We start from the raw sequence: 14,543 nt of genomic DNA on the forward strand, positions 1-14,543 counted from the left end.
GTCAGCTGAGTTGAAAAAGCAAGTAAGCATGAAGAAATGGACAGGTTGACATTTAAAAATCCTAAAGATATGAACAAACAATCTTGCTGATTCATGAGTACTAGCCTGCTCATTCATATATAGTTTATAATCTGAGGAAATGTTTGCCGTCTGTGTTAACCTCCAGTCTTGTACTGCTGAAGATTGTAGTTTGTGTTGTATCATATGTGGGCATGTTCTTTACTTCAATCTAGACTTACGTGCCTTTGTGTTAAGTTGTCTTACATCTCAAGTTTTGTATTTTCATGTCTCATGAATTATGTGGGTATGTGGCAGCCCACATAATACCACATACAGTATGTGGGCAGCCCACTTAAATAAGTGGACATATGTGGCAGGAAGTGGGCACCTGCAGGTTGTCCCACCTACAGGCTGTGGAAGAGAGTTCGTATTTGCCGTTGTATGATGAAAACTGGATGCCACCATGCTTAACGTGTATTTCTAAGTAAAAAGAATAATTTGATCAATCTGTTCTTATTTTTAGTATTCGGTGACAACTCATGGTTATTCGGATTTTGCCCGTAGCAATGCAGGGGCCTTCTACTAGTTTTAAGTAAGGGCCAAATAAGGAATTCTTTCTATACCCGGTTCGAATCTGGGAATGCGCACGATCTTTTTTGTTTTTTACGAACAGAAAAAATAGAATGGACCGGCCCAGCTATAATACCAAGTGTACAGACGGGGTGTGTGCCCTGTACCAAATAGCCGAATAGGATTTGGCTGAGTCTAGAGAGCTTAAAAATAGTCGTGTTCTTTCGATGCCAACGACATTAACCACTACGCCATCAAACAATTAGTGCTTTCTAAATTGTTTTTTTCTTATTGTTCTCTTCAGTTGCGGGAATCCTCAGGTTTTTTAAAGCTTCCCAAACCAGTTTTTTCCCACTTCGCTGGTCATTTCTGGGGTGGTTTTAGTCGGGTTTTCTTTATTTAAATGCAAGGTTTTTTCGGAATTCTTGTTTTTCTCAAAACTGATGACTTTTCATATTTTCTGTTTTTAGAAAAAATAATGATGTTGTTTCAGAATAAATGAACTTTTTTCGGATTTACAAACATTTTTAAATTTTGATGAACTTTTTCAAATTTGATGAACTTTCTTTCCAAAATAAATGAACTTTTTAAAATTTTATGAACTTTTTTTATAATTCAGTGAAGGTTTTTTCAAATTCGATGATCTCTTTTCAAATTCAGTGAACATTTTTCAAATTAGATGATCATTTTTAAATTTGATGAACTTTTTCTCATATTTGTGAACTTTTTTGAAAATTTCATTCACATTTTCGAACTCACGTTTTTTCTCTTTCTCGTTTTTTTCCTTTTTTGTAACTCAATGGTTGGCCGATCAACTATGACCAGTCAACACACCGAAAAATTGTGACCAGCCAGCGAACGCGCCCTCCTTTTTGGGCTGGGGCCAGATTGCGGCTGCATGGGCGCCAGAACCCCTAGTTGGCGCCAAAGGCGCTGACTCACCATGCAGGACCCAATAGGTAACCTTTTTTTAGTCTGGACATAGGGAGTTTCCTATTTGGGGCCGTTAGTATATGCTTTCCAAACAGGTGCACACACCAACTCCACGCTGGCACGACTCATCTCCACATTTTTTCTATTTTTCTGAAACACAAAAAAATGCGCTCCCGCGGTGAATCGCAATAATGATCCCAGCATCAAGGTACGAGGCAGTAACTACCACGCTACCTTGCTCGATCTGATAGTTAACCTCTCTTTTTTTCTTTCCTTATTCCTGTTTATTTTGTTCCTGGTTCGATGATTTTTTTTGCACTTCCTGAACTTTTTCTTCAAATTGATGATTTTTTTTCAAAACTGATGTGTTTTTAATTTGATTTGAATATTTTTTTTTCAATTTTTGAACTTTTTTGAAATTCATGAACTTTTTCCATTTTTGATGATTTTTTTTAAGAATTCATAAACTTTTTTTCAAAACCTATGAACTTTTTCAAAATTTGTCAATTTTTTTTAAAACTTAATTCATATTTTCGAATTCACCAATATTTATTTTTTTTCTTTTTTTCTAAGTCTAAGGTTAACCAATCAGTAGTAGGCAAAACGGTCAACACAGAAACGACATGACCAGCCAGTCAACGTGCCTCCATCTTTTGGCTCGCAGGTGCAGACAGGTTCGTCGGGGGCAAGCTTCAGAGGTGGGGGGTACGATTGTGGAAGATCGCGTGGAGGCAGGGGTTGGAGATGTGATGCAAGGGTGCGGGGAATTGGGTGGAAGGACAGTCGTTAATGTGGAGTCAGGACGGGCGTGAGGCAAGAAGTGGAGGGAAGTGGGATCTAGATTATAAGAGATAAATACGATATTCCTGGTACCCGCGGACGATCCCTAGCCTAGCTTGGCAATCCCTTGAAAATGCGCCGAAACCCCTAGTTGGCGCCAAAGGCGCTGACTCACCTTGCAGGACTCAATAGGTGGCCTTTTTTAGTCTAGGCACAAGGTGTTTCCAATTTGCCGCCCGTTAGTATAAACTTTGAAAACGGGCGCACATACCACCTCCCGCCCGTCCATCTCACCGTTTTTCCTTTTTGTGAAACGCAAAAAATGCGCACCCGTGCTGAATCAAACCAGCACCCCCCGAGCATCGATGTACGAGGCAGTAACCACCACGCCTCCTTCCCCAATCTGAAAAACTAACCTCTTTTTCCATCCTTTTTCTTTCGTCTTTACTTTTTTATTTTTACCTGTTCTGTCTTTTCTTCATCCTCATTCGATGATTTTTTTTCAAATTGATGATTTTTTTCCCAAATTGATGGGTTTTTATTCAATTCGATAAACTTTTTTCAAATTGATGATTTCTTTTTACAAATTTTGGACTTTTTTGAAAATCTATAAACATTTTCTTCGGATCAATGATTTTTTTTCAAAAATCGATGAACTTTTTTTCAAATTTGATGAACTTATTTCAAATTGATAACTTTTCATTTTTTGGACTTTTTTTGAACATGCATGAACTTTTAAATTTTGATGAACTTTTTTCAAAATCAATGAACTTTGTTTCATATAGGACGAACTTCTTCAAAATTCGATGATTTTTTTATATCGACTATCTTTGTTTATAATTCAATGAACTTTTCCCAAAGAGATGGTTTGGTTTTCAAATTCAATCAAAGTTTTTCAAATATATGTTTTTTCTCAAATTCATGAACCCTTTTTCAAAATCATGTACATATTTGAATTCACGTAAGTTTTCATTTTTTTCTTCGTTTGTTATAAATGCATTAAGCAATTCATGGGCAAATAAAATGTGAATTCTACATGGGCCGGCACTCCAGTGTTCGCACGTGGGCGCCAAATTATACGGCGCGTAGGTCGTCGCGTAGCGTCGTGGCGCGTACCCCCGCCCCCCGCTGCGTCCGTCGTTCACTTATCGGGCCGGCCCACTTCCTTTTCCTCTCCTCCTCCGTTTCTTCTTCTTCGCTTTCTTTCCCCCATCTCCATTTCTTCTTTTCCCCGTCTTCTTCGCCTTCTTCTTTCTCGTTCTCGTTCGGCACTGCAGATTATAGATCGACAGCGGACGGAGTTCCTCCCTCCGCCCGGCGTTCTTGCCCAAGGTTTGTGAATCAACCTTGTCCGCCATCCCCGTCTCTGTCTCTCTTTTTCTTCTTCTCGGTTGTGCGTTGTTCCCTCCGCCGAGCAGGGATTTGTGTAGAGACGATTGGATTTTCTAGGGTTTCGGCATAGTCTTGTGGTAGGATTTTTGTAGATCATGGCCTGCTGATATCGTTTGCCTCGTTTAGTTAGGATTCCATCGTGGACTTTCGCTAGGCTTTCACCATAGTTTTGTGCTAGGGTTTCTAATTCTAGGCGTGCTGCTATAGTTTGCTTCGATTTTGCCGGGGTTCCGCCCTAGATTCATAGGTAGGGTTTCAATTTTTGTTTGATGGAGTGCTGGTGTTGTTTGCTCCGATTTTAGCTAGGGTTTCTTCATAGATTTTTATTAGGTTTGTCCATTTTATTCATGTCGTCCTGATGTAGTTTGGTGGGAATTACCTAGGCCAACGGGAGAGCTTTAAGATCATTTGTTTCGGGATAGTTGTGTGTGTGCTTACCACCTGCATAGTAGTCACCACTTGGAAACCATTCTTTTGGGTTATATATTGGGCTAAAATGAAGACATCACAAATATCAGAAATGCAATGAAAACTGAGGGGAGTAGATGAATTCTGAATGCTATTTTTTTCACCATTTCATCCTGCCAGTTTTGTACTTGGGCAGCTTCTTGAACCTTTTTATCATCTAATTTCTAAACAATATAGACTGCTTTTATTTATTTATTTATTTTATTGGGGTGAATGTTCTACCTGTACCCATCAACATTTGCTCCATACTTGCTGGTAAACTGGTAGACGCCCTTCCCCTGATAAAAATGCGCAATATTAAGTGATGAATAACGATACTTATTACTAAGAAAAGACATTTCTTCAGCCTGAAAACTAACCTTAAAAGAGGGCCAATACCTAGGGTTTGGGCATAGATTTAAATTTGTATGCTTACAAAAAGGATATTAGAAGTTTATATTTCTTAATTCAACCAGTTAAATTTGTATGGAATCTTTATGGTGGTGGTGCTTCTATTCTCTCCTGAAAGCTAGTTTAAAAAGATTTCAAGGAGTAGTGTTATCAGCAGAATGCAAAAGTCGCACCCTCATCTTGCTTTCAACCTCTTGCTCTCTGGGCTTCGCTTGCTTTTTGATGAACTGAAGGACCTCAGCAAAAATCACATTCTCCTCTCCTACCAAACTTTCTTATTTCTGTTAACAAATGTGTTGCACGCCCAGGGGTGGGAGTGGCAGGGGGCTTATAACTCAATAAAGAGGCGACACATAACATTAGTGCTGTTGGTGCTTCACATTCTCCTACATAATTTCTTTGTTTCTAGATCGATGCCAATTGTTTATTTAAGGCCTATTTTAGTATACTTTAAGTATTTCATACATTTTTTGTGTCATCGTTTTTTTTGTTAACAATAGTAGTGCTATGAGCAACACCACGTGTTAATGCTTTTCATATCCATCTTGTCCTCACACGCAAAAACAACAATCTTATATCATGATTTATGATATGCTTTTTTACATGAAAATATTGCATGCCCCCTTTCCCTCACATTGGAACAAACTAAGTAATTTTTATCTTAGTTAGTTTTTCAGTTCATCATTTTTAATCTTATTATCCTTTTCTATGTTTGTTCCACAGAGCTCCCTATCTAGTAACCATGTCTGAAACTCTGAAACACCGTGGGACTATAAAGCATAGGTTCTCGACCCTCAGATGGAACAAAGCCATTTCAAATTTAACTGATAAGCAAAAAGGATATGTTTCGAAACATGATCTGGATAATCTGTTGCACATCAATAAGCATCTCATTGTGCCCATCGGTTTCATGCAATGGCTTGCCGACCATACTCACTCAAATGTTGTCTTCAAGTACAAGAACAAAGTTATTCAAATCCAAAGGGAAATGGTCAATCAGGTTTTTGGAATTCAATCTGGTTCTGAACCTTTTCCTACCGAGAGCAATGATCCTGCTGTAGTAGCAAAAGTTAAGGCACTCAGTGATAAATATAAATCTGGAAGTAGGACCATTCCAATAGAAAACATTGTCAACATGATGAAGAATGATGAAACTGAGGAAGGGTTTATTTGTAGTTTCCTGTTTCTGTTCATCTCAACAGTTCTTTGTCCAATCACTGGCAACTACGCGATCTGGAAGCTTCTGTACGGTCTGCATGACATTTCAAAGTTGTATAATTATGATTTGGCAAGTTATTGCGTCAATCACCTCAGTGAAGAGATCGGAAGCTTCCACGAAAATATTTTTAACAGAGTCTCAATTGTTTTGAACGATCCCATCTGGGTTGGCGGCTACCTGCCCATGCTTGTTGTAAGTTATTTCTTTTATTTGTTTTTTGTATCATTTTTGTTTGTTTTCTCCACCATTGTATTTTTTTATTCATTTTGTTTTGATCACATTTTCCTGTTATGCAGATCATATATATGGATTTTCTGGATCTTAATTCTGCAAGGCCATTTAGGAGCATTAACTACAATGTGCCCAGAATGGTTCGTGTGCAGAATGTTGATTTACTTCATGCAGCTAATGTTGATTTCAAAAGGACAACTAACAAACCAGTAGCATATGGAACACTGCCTGTAAGTGTGGATCCACATATATGTTAGAGTACTTCTTTTTTCATGATTTTGTGAACAACTTTCCGCGAACAGATTCGTCATTTTAGCGTTGTTAGAAAAAATAAATTTATCACTGTTAGCACTGTTTTTTGTGAAAATATTAGTGCTCCTATTAGTTAACTGCTTAGTTTATGTGGTTAAATCTTCTTCGTCAAGTAGTGAGCCACTTTTTATATGCTAGGGTTTCTACCTCTGAAGTAGTGGCCTCTCTTATTATGTTTTTATTCTCATCTTGCTATTTGGAGTTATTCTGGTCACTCATGTCCAATTTTTGCATTTCATGCTCAATTTTATTTAGCTCTTACAGAAAAAGGCATACACAAATCATTTTTTGCTCTACATTTGGTGAAGTATATTTTTTAATTTCTAAAAGTGGATGTTTTGGATTGTTTGAGCCCGTGTCATTCAGCAATCCATTTTCATTTTTTATGTGTGATCATAATTTGTTAAAGGAATAAATGAAACTCAAAATAGCATATGGTAGATGTTAACAACTAGGAGGATCACGATTACATTTTTGTAAGAACAAGACCATGATGATATGAAGCTCATAGCATTGTATAAAATACATCATGATGTTGGTGACCAACGACAGCTCAAGAATTTTAAATAGAAGGAAGTCAGCTCAAGTTTTCATAAAATGGTTTTTCTTTCTTTTTCTCAGAAGAAACATATCTTTGATTTTTATTTGTAGTTTACTTTGTTTCACATATGTCAATGAATAGTGTTTGCTTCGTATGAGAAGATTTTAGTTTTGATGCAATTCTTTAAAATAGCTTCGGGACATTTCCACCACACCATATGGAGCTCGTCCACTAGCATTGGTTGAGGATACATGTTTCAACGCCAAACAAGGAACATTGGCCACAAGACCACCGGAAGATGTTGGTTTGAAATCATCCAACCAACCTGAAGTATTTTTGAATCTGTTTTATTTGTTCATTTTTATTCTTTTTCTGCAAGATCTTTTGCTCATAAACTTATGTTTTTTGGTCAATAACAAATATAGGTAGTGCAATTTATATTAGAGGTGGTCGCCAAGCATGATGAGCTGTGGAGAAAAAGTCATGAAGAACACATGTCTCGAATGCGTGCAGATTTGGCAAGCAATGTGTCTTCCATCATTCCAAGCACCAATTCTATGATGGCAAATACTACCACCCCTCCTGTTATTATCAGCCAATACCAAGGGACAATAGCAACTCAGTCAACAGTGGACTATAACAATCAGGTGGTCGCAATAGTTCTTAACTGTTTTTGTTCCTCCTTACTGTTTTTCCCTTGATATATACCTAACAACATTTTTTCCTTTTTTCTACCACCAAAACTAGGGAATGTTATCAATGGTGATTACCAAACACGATGATTTGTTGAAGAAAGTCCATGAAGAACATGTATCTAAAGTGTTGACAGATATGAGCAAAAGTGCGATTCCTTGTGCACAAAATGTGTGCTCCCAGTGTAATGAAGCAAAAACTCTTGTTACTCGCAGTAGCAATACCCACAACAACGACAGTGCTCTTGTGCGATACCAGGCAACGGCTGCTGTCAGTCAAGATCAGAAAGTTAACAAGAACAACATTATCTTCCTGATATTCAGCAAGTTAACAAGAACAGTGATGTTGGCAAATCCATAGGACAATCAGAACTTGGACTTCCACACAAAGATTGTTCTTCTACGAGAGTGGTTCCTGATATTCAGCACGGCATAACCCTTGCTATGATCTACGCTGATGGTACTACTTCGGGAAACAACATCTTCTCCATTTCAACACCTTTTTCCCTTCCTTGTACACGAACCATGTCTCGTCTATTCACTTTTTAAGGCAAACACTCATACCATTAATCCATGTTTCCTTTGTTGTTTTTCTAGATGCAGGATCGATGCCCTCCGATGTTAATGAGACAAGTACTCCAAATGTTCTATCTGGTCGTAGTACCATCCAGAAAAAAACAGGAAGAAAAGAAAAGCAAAAAAGTTGCCCCCTGCATCTCCATTATCAACACTAAATCTAGAACCAGCTATTGACAACTTTTACCAAAAGTACCTAAACTACAAGTTCTTCAAACACAAGTAAGTTTGTTGTACACATTCGTAACTAATCAAGTTCTTGGAGTCGTGCATTTCACGACTTTTGGTACTGATGCAAATAATCTATCTCCATTTTTATCATTTGGTCCTTGTAGTCCCACTGTTCTAGATTTCAATGACCAAACGGTGTCATATGTAAAGTTCTACAACGCTCTAAAACCAATTGGCAAAGTCAATGATGAGGTCATGGATGCCTATGTTGCAGTTTTCAACCATGAGAATTTGAATCCTGATCCAAAATCAAAGAAGCCTTCAAAATTTTCATTCTCAACACACTTTACAGTAATTCTCTTCAACTTTTTCTTTCATTTTATCTTTTCTCTCCCCATATGTGATGTCAGTCATTCATGACTACCCAGGGGTTTCATTTTTTTTACTCCACATGTGATAATGCAATTTTGCTCTTTCTTTTCTACAGACTAAATTGCTTGTGGAGCCTGCAAAATTCGGCACCAGGTCTTGCCTTTGATAATTCAAGAGAATCAACACAGGAAACAACCTGCACAAATGTGACTTGGTATATTAGATCTGTTTTCATGATTGTGACTTGCCATTGGACTTTCTTTTGCGTCAACAATCTCTTCGAAACAATCAACTTCTTTGTTCAGCAAATAGTGTCAATGCTGATGAACTCAACATCCTCACAACAAACCTGGTTAGTTTTACTATTAGTATAAATTATTTTTTCAAGAATTTTATATTTTTTTAACGCACTGGCCATGAAGTAACTCTGTTTGTAATAAGTATATATTTACTTTTTTCGGTCTACCTAACTTTGAACTTATCTTCATGTTTTATATTATGGATTACCAACCTCAGCACTCTATTCAAGGCATCCAACTGCAGTTTCAAAAATATAGAAGAATTCGTAAAGTTTTCTCCTGAAAACTATCCCAAAGAACCTAACTTGTGAGATTATCATTTTTACCCTTTTCTACATCTTTTCTAATTTACGTTTCCTGTTTATTCATCTGTTTTTTTGTGCAAACATGGACAGGCATGACTGCGCTATCTATGGCACGCTGTACATGGATTGTTGGAACGGAAAAGACATGAAGGAGTTTGAACAAGTAAATACTAGACCCACTACATCTCTCTCTGTAACCAGCTACCTTTTTTGTTTTCAAATTATCCATATTATTTTTGTGTGCAATACAATCACTGTTCCAGAGAGAGTTATTTCATGATATACTTCTTCCACATTCTGTTAATTTTTTTTGGTGTCAAATGTCATCATGCTTTTGTACTTCTTTTTTTATTATTATGTTAATTCTTTTGCAAGTCTTTCTTTTTTGCACACATAGACTGCATTCTTTTAGTTATGTTACTATTTTTGTAATGCTTTTCAAACTAAAAAAAATCATGCAATTTTCTTTTCAGGAAATCGTTCCCCAATTCCGTAAGCTCATTGCATACAAGATAGGAAACTTCACTCAGAACAAGTTCCAGTTTGAGAAGATGAATGCTGATGTCACAAAGAAGAGGAGAACCCACCGTTAATTTTGATAGTCAAACTAGTATGAAATGAACTAAGATGAACTTGTTTATGTTTTCGTGTTTCGTGTTCGCCGTTAGGTTTCCGATGGGAATTACAGTGATATGCGTACAATGATGAACATGGTTGTGTTTCACTCTTAGAATTTTGAGAAAGTAGCATCGACCAAAAAGAGTACCTATGGTTTTCCATGTAAGCAATGGTTCTCCAAGTAAGCTCTTATTACGAAATGTTTGTTCAAACGTTATACAGTAGTTAAATTGGCCATATTGTTCTCTGAAAACAGACCCAATATCGACAAAAAATTGTTCATTTCTTTCAAACATGTATATTTTTTCTGTGCAAAACATGTTAGTTCATTCCAAGCAAGTAACTGTTGAAAAAAATTGCAAGTAGAAAATGTTTAAAAAATTGCAAGTAACTTGTCAACCAAAGGAAAACTATTCTGAACTTATGCACATTTTTCTTATTTCTGAACTTTTAGAAAATTGTTTTCTTAATTTGTCAACAACTTCTCCTAAACTTGTCAACAGTTTTTTTCTTCTAACTCGTAAATCCAAAGATTAACTATTTTTCAATATCTTATCAACTTTTTTTTTCTTAATTTGTGAACAAGTTCTCATAAACTTGTCAACATTTTTTGTTACAACTTTTTAATACGAATGTTAACATTTTGTTCTTAAAGCCGTGAACTTTTTTGTGAACATATTTTTAAAATAATTTGTGAATAACTTTCGTAACCTTGTCTACATTTTTAACTAAGGTGTGAACAACAATTTAAATTTTTTAAACATCTTTTAAAAATAAGTTGTGAATAATTTCGTAAGCTTGTCTACATTTTCTTTAAATAAAATCGTTAACATATTGTTAACATTTTCTTTAAATTTTTTGTTAACTTTTTTGTTTTTTGTGTTACAACTCGAAAATACAAACATTAACATATTTTCCACAATTTTGTCAACATATTGTACAATTTTTTGTCTACATTTTTCTTCTTCTTCTTCAAAGGTGTGAACAACTTTCTAAAATTTGTCAACAATTTTTTAAAATAAGTTGTCAATAACTTTTCTAAGTTTATCTACATTTTTTATAATATAGTGAACAGACAGTTAACATTTTTTTGTATAAAAGTTGTTCTAATATTTTCGAAATTTGTCAACATTTTCTTCTAACCTCAGGCCACAAATTTGTCAACTTCACAACTAAAGGAATACTATTTCTAAACTCATGAACATTTTTCTTGTTTCTGAACTTTTAGACAATATTTTTTTATTATTTTAGGCAAAAACTTGTCCTAAACTTGTAAACATTTTTTCTTCCAACTCGTAAATCAAAAGATTAACTATTTTTCAATATCTTGTCAACATTTTTTTCCTTAATTTTTGAACAAGTTCTCATAAACTTGTCAACATTTTTTTGTTACAACTTTTTATTACGAATGTTAACAATGATCTTAAACCCGTGAACTTTTTTGTGAACATTATTTTAAAATAAGTTGTGAATAACTTTCGTAAGCTTGTCTACATTTTTTTAAAATAAAAATGTGAATAAATTGTTAACAATTTCTTCCATTTTGTTGTTAACATTTTTGTATTTTGTGTTACAACTTCAAAATACAAACGTTAACATATTTTCCAAAAGTTTGTCAACATTTTTTTCTTCTAAGGTGTGAACAACAACTTAATTTTTGTAAACATTTTTTTTAAAATTAGTTGTGAATAACTCTCGTAAGCTTGTCTATATTTTTTTATAATAAAATCGTGAATAGATTTTTGACATTTTCTTTCTATTTTTTGTTAACATTTATTTTATTTTGTGTTATAACTCGAAAATACGAACATTAACATATTTTCTATAATTTTGTCAACATATTTTATAATTTGTTGTCAAATTTTTCCTTCTTTCTTCAAACGTGCGAGCAAGTTTTTAAAATATGCCAACATTCTTTTAAATAAGTTGTCAAGAACTTTCTAAGTTTATCTACATTTTTTAGAAAATAGTGAACAGAACGTTAACATTTTTTATAAAAGTTGATCACATATTTTCTAAATTTCGCAACATTTTTTCCTAACCTCGGCCACAAAGTTGAAAACTTGTCAAGCAAACTTATGAACATTTTTTCTTATTTTTGTACTTTTAGACCACTGTCAAGCAAATTAGAAGAAGTTGTCAAGCAAACCACATGATTATCTATTTTTTCAATATCTTATCAACCTTTTTTTTCTTAATTTTTGAACAACTTCTTGTAAACTTGTCAACCTTTTTTTGATTCAAATTTTTAATATGAATTTTAGCACTGTTCTTAATCCCGTGAACTTTTTTGTGAACATTTTTTAAAAATAAGTTGTGAATAACTTTCGTAACATTGTCTACATTTTTTAAATAAAATCATGAATAGATTGTTAACTATTTCTTTCAATTTTTTGTTAACATATTTTCCACAAAAAAATTCCAACATATTTTACAATTTTTTGACAATATTTTCTTCTTCTTCAAAGGTGTGAACAACTTTTTCGATTTTATGAACAAATTTTCTTTAATAATCCTGAATAGTGTTTTCATTGTTTAACGAATTGTTTAATGTTTAGATTCCTACATTTCTAAGCTTATCTACATTTTTTTGAAAATAGTGCACAGAGCATTAAATTCATTAACATTTTTATTAATATATTTTTTAAATTTTTTGTTAACAATTTTGTAATTTTCGTGCGAACAACTCTCTTAAAAAAGTTGTTCACATATTTTCTAAGTTTGTCAACATTTTTTCTAACCTCGGTCCACAAATTTGTCAACTTGACAACCAGAGGACAGCTATTCTAAACTATGAACAGTTTTCTTGTTTCTGAACTTTTACACCATTTTTTTATTAATTTATCAAAAACTTGTCCTAAACTTGTAAACATTTTCTCTTCCAACTCGTAAATCTGAACAATAACATTTTTTTAATATCTTGTCAACATTTTTTTCTTAATTCTTGAACAAGTTCTTCTAAACTTGTAAACTTTTTTTTGTTAGAAATTGCAAATACGAATGTTAAGACTTTTACTTAAACCAGTGAATTTTTTTGTTACAACATTTGTTTTCTATATAAATGAAACAACTTTTTTTAAACCCGTGGACTTTTCCACGTAAACTTGTCTACACTTTTCTTAAATTTTCAACATTCTTTTTAAACTCGGGGTGTTAGTACAAATTCAATTCTTACCAAATAAATACACATTCTCCAAATACACAATCTCTATCAATTGGCAAACATTATTAAAAAAGGATTCAATCAAAATACACATTCTCCAAATAAATTTTTCTTCATTTCAAAACTGCTTTTGAATGCAACCCACAAAAGCATGTGCTAACAATTTTTTTCCACAATACACATGCTCCAAATAATTTGTCTAAACTTTCAATAGTTGTCCACACAATAAATAGTTTTTTCACTCTGCAACAAGTCCTCATCAATATACCTAACAATTTGTAGAAAAAATAGCAGCAATATCATGAGAGGCACTAAAAAATTTCCTTGACACCAATGTACCACTCCTAGACCGAAAGTGACCACGAAAATAGGTTTTCAGAGAGCTTATTCAACTGTCAAAACTGTACAGACAGAAAAGCCAAAATTAGAATATGATTTCCCAAAGTCAAATTAGAATGTACATCTTAGTTACTAATCCAATACCATTCATTTCTTATGCTGAACCATTTTGTCCTTGTCCTTGCTTCTTTTCTTTGCAGCTATTTTCTTGGCTGAGTTCTTTTCAGATTGTGATTTCAACCTCTGACCTTTGTTGACAGATTTCGAAGGTATCATAGGAGGATCTTTCAAAGTACCTAAGCATTCAGATTGTGTTCTCAACATCTCTGCAGTGTTCACAGTTTGTGTTGGTATTATAGTAGGATTATTCAAAGCGCCCGTACTATCACACTCAACTATTTCAACAGCCTTATTGCGCTCCAAATATTTTGCATGCACCTTCTCCACTGCCTCTAGCAATTCCTTACTAAACTCAGAATCTTTACTAAGGTCTGAGCATGCATCAGGAACCTTACTCATCACGATAGCATACCAAACAACATTATGAGAAGGGTCTGTTCCTGTCACTTCAATGAGATCGTTCTTGAATTTCTTCAACTCATTCTCTCTAAATGCAATAGTCCATCTGTTCAGAATGTAACACTCCGGAAACTCAACAATATCAAATTGAGTAAATAATCTTAAGATATGACAACAAAGGATTCCATCTCTTTCAAACTTCCCACATAAACATTCAAACGTTGCTGCCTCCCTATCAACAGCATCTCGGAACAACTTCCTACTGAATTCTAGATGTTCATAACTGAAATTCCTCTTCAAGTCATACAACTTGTCTCTCTATTTCAATTACACCAAAAGTTGTTGCATTCAAAAATTCTGTTAACATCTTCAAATATATGCCACAGGTGAAAATTCTTGCAACATGCCTTTCTAAAGGACATCGGCTTCATAATATAGGAGTTTTCTCATTAGACACAAATCTGTCCTGATTCTCAATATTGATGACATTTTCTTGAAATAGCTCATACTGCTTCATGAATGCTTCTATCGTGTCTTTCCTTCTTATGCAGTCCTTGAAGTTGGAGTTGAAACTTTCGCTACGGCTTGTTGATCAAATGAATGGACAAAACATGCCTTTGAAGTAAGCCGGAACAAAATGGGCATGGATTTCC

The 14,543-nt window shown here is 34.5% G+C and overlaps 1 protein-coding gene and 1 pseudogene across 1 annotated transcript; one reads left to right on the forward strand and one right to left on the reverse strand.

Annotated features, from left to right (window-relative positions):
- The first annotated feature begins 3,482 nt into the window (after positions 1 to 3,482).
- Positions 3,483 to 10,311, forward strand: LOC125514067 (uncharacterized). The gene is made up of 12 exons (XM_048679315.2): positions 3,483 to 3,615; positions 5,257 to 5,944; positions 6,049 to 6,213; positions 7,029 to 7,166; positions 7,262 to 7,483; positions 7,584 to 7,988; positions 8,126 to 8,326; positions 8,440 to 8,626; positions 8,763 to 8,999; positions 9,164 to 9,253; positions 9,342 to 9,414; positions 9,725 to 10,311. The coding sequence occupies exons 2-6, from the start codon at positions 5,276 to 5,278 to the stop codon at positions 7,887 to 7,889; spliced, it is 1,500 nt and encodes a 499-aa protein (XP_048535272.2). The 5' UTR covers positions 3,483 to 3,615; positions 5,257 to 5,275; the 3' UTR covers positions 7,890 to 7,988; positions 8,126 to 8,326; positions 8,440 to 8,626; positions 8,763 to 8,999; positions 9,164 to 9,253; positions 9,342 to 9,414; positions 9,725 to 10,311.
- Positions 10,312 to 13,518: 3,207 nt separating this feature from the next.
- The window catches only part of LOC147963587 (uncharacterized), a 38,732-nt pseudogene continuing 37,707 nt past the window's right edge, over positions 13,519 to 14,543 (reverse strand).

Source organism: Triticum urartu, chromosome 6A, assembly GCF_056163025.1.
Source record: "Triticum urartu cultivar PI428250 chromosome 6A, HENAU_Tu73, whole genome shotgun sequence".
NCBI lineage: Eukaryota > Viridiplantae > Streptophyta > Magnoliopsida > Poales > Poaceae > Triticum > Triticum urartu.